Source organism: Rhincodon typus, chromosome 10 (genome assembly GCF_021869965.1).
Source record: "Rhincodon typus isolate 14 chromosome 10, sRhiTyp1.1, whole genome shotgun sequence".
Lineage (NCBI taxonomy): Eukaryota > Metazoa > Chordata > Chondrichthyes > Orectolobiformes > Rhincodontidae > Rhincodon > Rhincodon typus.
The window spans coordinates 54592768-54600709 of NC_063341.1; the positions used below are offsets into that span (position 1 = coordinate 54592768).

At 42.3% G+C, this 7942-nt stretch overlaps 1 protein-coding gene across 1 annotated transcript in view; it reads right to left on the reverse strand.

Moving 5' to 3' along the window:
* pcsk9 (proprotein convertase subtilisin/kexin type 9) overlaps positions 1–7673 on the reverse strand; it is a 25505-nt gene extending 17832 nt beyond the window's left edge. The window contains exons 1-5 of the mRNA XM_048602455.1: positions 7427–7673; positions 5539–5730; positions 3248–3371; positions 2726–2859; positions 1451–1592 (exon numbers count right to left, since the gene is read on the reverse strand). Coding sequence (XP_048458412.1) covers positions 1451–1592; positions 2726–2859; positions 3248–3371; positions 5539–5730; positions 7427–7618 — 784 coding nt within the window. The 5' untranslated portion in view covers positions 7619–7673. The remainder of the gene's footprint in view (positions 1–1450; positions 1593–2725; positions 2860–3247; positions 3372–5538; positions 5731–7426) is intronic.
* Positions 7674–7942: the final 269 nt, after the last annotated feature.

The following is a 7942-nucleotide window of genomic DNA, read 5'->3' on the forward strand; positions in this document are numbered from 1 at the left end:
GAAAAAAAAATCAATAGTTTTCTCAGTAAGATCCTGGGCATAATGTTAATGGCACAGGATTTTAAAAAAAATACAATTTTCACTTGTCTCCTCATCCCGCAATTTTCTAATGCTTCGAATTATTATTGTTACATGTACCGAGATACAGTGTATTGTTTTGCGTGCTATCCAGACAAATCATACCTTACACAAATACATCAAGGTAATAGGACAGAATGCAGAGTATAGTGTTACAACTATGGAGAAGCTGAAGAGAAAGATCAACTCTCATATAACAGGTCTGTTCATATGTCTGATAACAGCAGGGAAGAAGCTGTTCTTTAATCTGTTGGGACGTTTTTTCAACTTTTGTACCTTCTGCCTTTTGGAAGAGAATGAAAGTGAGTATAACTAGAGTGGGAGGGGTCTTTGATAATGTTGGCTGCTTTCCTGAGGCAATGGAAGGAGAGCTGGTTTTTGTGAAGGACTGGGCTGTGTTGACAACTCTAATTTCTCGCGGTCTTGGGCAGAGCAATTGCCATACCAAACTATGATGCATCTGGATAGGATGCTTTCTATTAGACTCCATCAATAGTCTGCTTGTTCTGTTAAATTCCTGAGGTACGTATTAATTAACTGGAATGATGCATTTTTGTACATTACATCTGCTAATCACCTCCTTAACACTGAAAATGGTCATGTTTCCCCATAGCACCACACCCACAAACATCCACTCACTCCACCACTGATGCTCAGGAGCATCTGCAAGATGCATTGCAGAATTCACTGAGGCTCCTTAGCGAGCACCTTCCAAACCCACGACAACTTCCATCTAAAAAGGAAGAGGACTGCACATACATGGGAACACCACCAACTGCGAGTTCTCCTCCAAGCCACTCACCTGACTTGGAAATATATCACCATTCCTTCACTGAACTGGGTTAAAATCCTGGAACGCCCTCCCATACAGTATTGACAGACTACCTACAGCACATGGTCTGCATTGGTTCAAGAATACAGCTCACCACCACCACCTTAAGGGTAACGGAGCAACAAATACTGACCCAGCTAGTGATATGCACATCCCATGAGCAAATTTTTAAAGTAAGTATCCAGGCCAGAAAAATGCAAGTTAGAATCATAGAATACTCTGTCCCACAGCATTTCCTACGACTGATCCATCTGGCCTATACATCCCTGGTCACTATGATCATGCTAAATTGACCAATCTACCTAACCTGCACATCTTTGATCTGTGGAGGAAACCCAGACATGGGAAGAGTGCACAAACACCACATAGACGATTGTTCAAGGGTGGGATTGAACCCAGGTCCCTGGCCCTGAGAGGCACCAGTGTTAACCACCAAGCTACAGTGCTGCCTGTTGTTCACAGCCAGCTCACAGTGAAGTATCCACTGTGTATCAGCATAGCTAGAAATCTAAACAATTCAAATTTAAGGATGGTACTCACCAGCCAGCGCTCCACTTACTGTCCCCCTACCCTGACAATTGAGAATTTTCACACTACGGATATTTGCTCCTTTTGCTACGCCAGAGTCACGCCCACTCACTATTCCTGCAGTGTGTGTTCCATGGCTATCACACTTATTAACCTGGAGGGGGGGAAAAAGACAGCAATAAAATTTGCATATTAGAAATACTATCAGCACTGTACAGCACACTTTGTTATAGCTCCACTCTTGCAATGCTGAAACTGAGCAAGTGAACGTTTTCTCAGTTTATTTGCTTGCCTTTCTCTGTAGTAACATGCATCATGCAAAACATTAGTTTCATCATGATGAAAGTCTCCACAGATGCAAATAAAGCATGTCCAGTATGAATCTTCAATTGTACATTTCAGATTTCAGTGGCATCAATAGTGTTAGTTAAAGCACTGTCACTGAAATAGGACATTAAAGGTTGTCATATCTCTGGCACGTCACAGATTCCCTTTTCTCTGCACTCCAATCAAATAGCCTACATCTCCAAAGTACTCAAGAAGCTGTCCTATCAATGTTCCTGAATGTCTCCTTTATTTATCTCAATGGCATAATTCCAAGTTCCTGTCCAAGCTACAGATCCACAAAATCCATATTCTCTGCCATTTAGAAGAGAGAAGGGTGATCTCATTGAAACACACAGGATTCTGATGGGATTTGAAATGGTGGATACAAAAGTTGTTTTTCCCTGCCCAGGGAAAGGGCAGGCCAGTTTTTGAAAAATATAAGGAGGAGTTTCTCTATTCATAGGATTGTGAAAATTCTCTACACCAGAGGGTTGCAGGGGCCCCATTGTTAAGGCTGAAACTGATGATATTTGGTCTTACAGGGAAGCAAAGTATACGGGGGAAAGTGAGTGGAAAAATGGAGTTGAAACTAAAGATCAGCCAGGATCATGTTGAATGACCAAAGCAGCCTCAACAAACCCAACTGTCTACTCCTGCTCCTGGATTCTTAAAGTCATGATCATAAGGACATCAATATTCATCACTGAGTCAAAATTCTGGGACTTCCAAAGCAGTAGTTCAGAACCTTCACACTGCAGTGACTCAAGAAGGTGCCTTACTACCAACTAAGGATGTGTGATAAATTGTGGCCATGGTACCATACTAACAGCTATATCTCACAAATCGAATATTAGCTTTTAACTAATTCAAAGGCAATACTTTTTTTTGAGTGCTTGTTCTGCTCTATACATCTACCAGTGAAAAATTAAGCTTTTCCCAATTTAACAGCAGTTGAATTACCTGGCGGTAGAATCGAGTGCCATCTTCCTCTGGGACATTCTCAAACTCTGTAATGAAGACTTTCCCTTCAATCTCTCGATGGTTGCTCTGCACACCAGTATCAAGTAAGTACACTTCCACCAGATCACCATAATCTAGCAACAACACAATAAGAATGACAAAATAGGTGAGTTGTCAATTTTGCAAACAATTACAAATTACTGGCAAAGCAAGGATTACTTCTTCCATTCAAAATTTGAAATTAGTTTGGATGTCTGTAAGTTACCATTACTGAATCACACACAGATGCTGGATAGCTGTGAGAAGAAATGATAAAGCCTGTTGTAGGACCAGTGGGTCTGAGACAAGAATAAATTCTTTGTGGAAATAAAACAAATGAACTTGCATTGAGAGAGCCAATGATATAGATCTGAACTGAAAAGTCCAAACAAAAATATCTGTAAACTCCAAAATGTTACTTTTAACTAGTTTCTTGCTAATTATTGAAATTGCTCTGAATGTCAAGCTGTAAAAGGGACGTACTTGGAAGGATATACTGTTCCATTCTCTGCTCTGAAGGAACAATCCGATTTAGATTCCAGGGAATTGTCTGAGCAAACAAGGAAGAGTCCTCTTCAATATATTTGATATGAGGCAATCTCAGTGCCTATGAAAAATAGATTTCACAAATTAGACATGTATGTTCAAGGTTTTGTACATAAAAAGTGGAGACTTGAATTAATACAGCACCTTTTGAGACCACTGGAGTCCTCAAAACAGTTTACAGCCAAATAGAGTACTTTTGAAGTGTAGTCACTATTGCACTATTGAAAAATCAGCAAGCTGTTTGGATATAGCAAACTGCAAAAACAGCAGTGTGATAATGGCCAGGTAATATGTTTTATGTTGATTGAGAGGGAAACATCGGTCAGAACACCAGAGAAAACTCGTTCAGAGATAGTAGGAACTGCCGATGCTGGAGAATCTGAGGTGTAGAGCTGGATGAACACAGCCGGCCAAGCAGCATCAGAGGAGCAGGAAGGATGACGTTTCGGGTCTGGACCTTTCTTCAGAAATGGGGGTGTAGGTGGGGAGTTAGGATGGGGGTTGGTCAGTCAAGGGAAGACGGACATGTCAAGAAGGCAGGGATGAGGCTAGTAGGCAGGAGGTGGGGGTTGAGGCGAGAGGAGCGGATAGGTGGGAGAAAAGACGGACAGATCGAGGAGGCGGGGGCGAGCTGGGCTGGTTTTGGGATGAGGTCGGGGACGGGGAGATTTTGAAGCTTGTGAAGTCCACATTGATACCATTGGACTTCCCAAGTGAAATATGAGGTGCTGCTCCTGCAACCTTCGGTATCGTTGTGGCACTGGAGGAGGCCCAGGATGGACATGTCGTCCAAGGAGTGGGAGGGGGAGTTGAAGTGCTTCGCGATTGGGAGGTGCAGTCGTTTGTCACGAACCAAGCGTAGGTGTTCCACAAAGTGGTCTCCAAGCCTCCGCTTGGTTTCCCCGATGTAGAGGAGGCCACAACGGGAACAGCGGATACAGTATACCACATTAGCAGATTTGCAGGTGAACATCTGTTTAATGTGGAAGGTTTTCTTGGGGCCTGGGATGGGGGTGAGAGGAGAGGCGTAGGGACAGGTGTAGCACTTCCTGTGGTTGCAGGGAAAAGTGCCAGGGGTGGTGGTGCTAGTGGGGAGTGTGGAGTGGACAAAGGAGTCATGAAGAGAGTGGTTCCTCTGGAAGGCACATAAGAGTGGGGAGGGAAAAATGTCCTCGGTAGTGGGGTCAGATTGCAGGTGGCAGAAGTGGCGGAGGATGATGTGTTGAATCCGGAGGTTGGTGGGGTGGTATGTCAGGACAAGGGGGATTCTGTTTTTGTTCTTATTGCGGGGAGGGGGTGTGAGGGATGAGTTGCGGGAAACGCGAGAGATGCAGTCGAGGGCGTTTTTGACCACTGTGGAGGGGAAGTTGCGGTCCTTGAAAAACGAGGACATCCTAACTCCCCACCTACACTCACCTTTACTGGCTCCATACCCGCCTCCTTGACCTGTCCGTCTCCTCTCCACCTATCTGCTCCTTTATCCATTTTCCATCCGCCTCCCCCCTCTCTCCATTTATTTCAGAATCCCCTTCCCCATTTCTGAAGAAGGGTCCAGACACGAAACATCAGCTTTCCTGCTCCTCTGATGCTGCTCAGCCTGCTGTGTTCATCCAGCTCTACACCTTGTTATACCAGAGAAAACTCCTCTGCTTTTCTTCAAAATCATGGCATTGAATCATTAAATGTACCTGATAGATGAAGGCCGTAGTTTAATATCAGATCTGAAAAACAGCGTCTGAAAGTGCAACATTCCCTCAGTGTTGCATTAGCCTTATTTTGTGCAGAATTTGAAACCACAATCATTAGCTCAGAAGTGAGAATTCTGCCAACTAAGCCATTGCTGACACCTAAAAATCAGCTTATATTAACATGGTGCTTCACAGTTGGGCTTTGTACAAGGTTCTGATTAAGTTACCGGACTCAGAACGTTACTTCAGCTTTCTCCCCACAGATGCTGCCAAACCTGTGGAGTTTCACCAGCAATTTCTGTTTCTATTTCAGATCTGCAGCATCTGCAGTTTGTTTTTGTTTTATATGAGGTTTTCTGTCAAATGGATAAGTTTATGAAATTTGAGCAAATTTTAACAGTACCATCTGCTGAGATTAAGCATTTCGATCTAACTGTCACGATCCCAATGCTTTGTCACCTACATTGAACACATCTTTTTCTTGCTCATATTTAACACCCCCAATTCTCACATTTAGCACAATTCTGCCTCTGACTTTACCATGTTTAACACATCGCTGCTCATTTTGATGACAAAGCCCCTGAAGACCTCATGGAAAACAAGAACAAGTTCTGTCATATAGCCATGTTTGGCTGCTTTAGTTTGGAGTCTGTGTACTGTCCGTTCCATCTGGGATTTATGAGCTTTTTCATTCAGTACTACTATGTACTGGCCAGGCAACCTCCAAGCATCCTGGGAATACAATACGAAAGATCAGCATTTTAGTCAGCATGAGACACGGTTTTTAAGCTTAATTGTAAGTCATAGCATTAACTTGAAACTGGTTGATCATTAGTGAGCAGATCGACTTAAAATTGTTGCTTTCTGCAAATCAAATTGTCTTCCAGCAAACCTCAATTAATTCACTCCTGATTTACATTCACAGCGGCACATGAGACTCGAGTTCTAAAGCGAATAATTCAGTTACTTCAAGGAAGTGATATCCTATCATGGAAGTTACACCTTGATACAATTGATAGGACGTTTAGTGTCATAAAACTTCCACAGGTGACCTAAATATAGAATTAAACACTGAGTCACACAACAAGATATCATGTGAAGTGACTAAAAGCTTTGTTTTAAGGTGCAACTTTATAGAGGTGACAAACAGTAGTCGTTTAGGGGTGGAAATTCCAGAGCTTACAGCTCAGACACAGCTATCAAGGGTAAAGTTATGAAACTGGAGGAACACAGAAGTTCCAGAGGGTCATGGACAGTATTCCCTTTAAAGCATGATTGTTGTACGAGGCCTCCATTTTGTTTCAATGGAATTACTTATCCTTGAACGGAGCTGACAGTACCTGGCCATGTACCTTTGATCTAGGTGATGATAAATCTGTTCATCTCTAACATTACTGAATACTGATCAAAAGTAAATAACCTTAAAACACTAACTCTGGCAGAAGTGAGAAACAATTATTCACAGTTGTTAGTATTGATCAATAGATATTTTGTTAGGCAGGAACATTGAGGGATATAGATCAAAGACACAAATCAACTGTGTAGTGGAACAGGTTAGACACTAAAGAATTAACACTGCTCCCACAAGCTGAGCTCATCTACCTGTAACCCAGAAGAAGCGCATTGAGGTGCTGCTCGAGAGGTTTGCAATGATCTGTCTAAACAGGTTAATTAAAAGTGTCTAGAACAGAAAATTCTACATGTCTGTCTTCTGATAGATCATACAGAAAATGACAAATATATACTTATAAATACTTTCGGCCAATCTCTTGCTGAAGTTACTGTGCAACTCTAATGCAGAGATTTTTAATTTTAAAAAATGCAAGAGATTATTACACCTAGTTATCTGGATGCATGTCATACAACGCTAAATTGAAAAGATTCACACTGGAGGCATAGGTGGGATCGGGAACAAGCCCTCCTGTGATTCAACCACTATTTACCACAATGCTGGGCATTTTTGTAAACGCGTTTGACAGAAGAAAAAACAGCCACTTTTAGCAACATATTGTTGAACATGACTTTTTGGACATATAGCAGAGCAAACCATTTTGTTTTGTACAGATTTAGGTGACTTCAGAGAATTTGTTGTGGGTTCCTAAGTTTACCTCAAAATACGATATTACCTGTACTTTAAAATTCAAAGAGACAACTAACTCCAAAGAAATTGGTAGATTTTATTCCTTTCCAAGGGGATAGTTTACAATCTTTGAAATTGTAAAATTGAACAATTTTACACAGTGAAATTCTGAGTACAAAGATAAACAGCTTGCAAATCGACGTAAACAATAACACGCACAGAAATGACAGCGTCATTTTTTTTAAAATGATAAAATATTTTAAAAGATTCAAGGGTCAAGTTTCCAGGTGAGATTGCATTGACTGAAAGCAAGCTCAATTCTGAAATAAACCGCAAGGTATTGCTTACTGTGTTAGATCGGTGGAAGGGAGCGGGCTTGTTCTGGTTGTGGTTCCATGGTTCAGTCTCAGAATCCTGCAGGAGGATCTCCTCATTGAAGGCTAAAGATTCACCGACCTCCTCTTCCTTTTCAAACCCTAATGTGGAAGATAGAAAACACAGGAGAATCAGTATGTTCGCCCAGATTGGGGAGCCTGCCATGGTTGGGTAAGGAAAGGTTTTAAAGGGGCTGCTCAGATGAGAGAGAGAGAGAGAGAGAGGGAGGGAGGGAGGAGCCCGGGATCTCGCCCCCTTTTCTCCTTCGGTGAACGCAGCAAACACTCTCAGCAAGTGACTTCTGGCACAAGTGGTGCCTATAAATACCTGTTCTGAAAGGTGTATGGTTGCCGCCCTGACATCACGAGGGTCCCTGGTCTGAGGATCACGCCACTGATATCACATCAGACCATCCATTCATATGAATTGTTACCTGCCTTTGGAAAGCCCACAGCGATCAAATTACAATCCAAGAGTAGAAAGACGGCC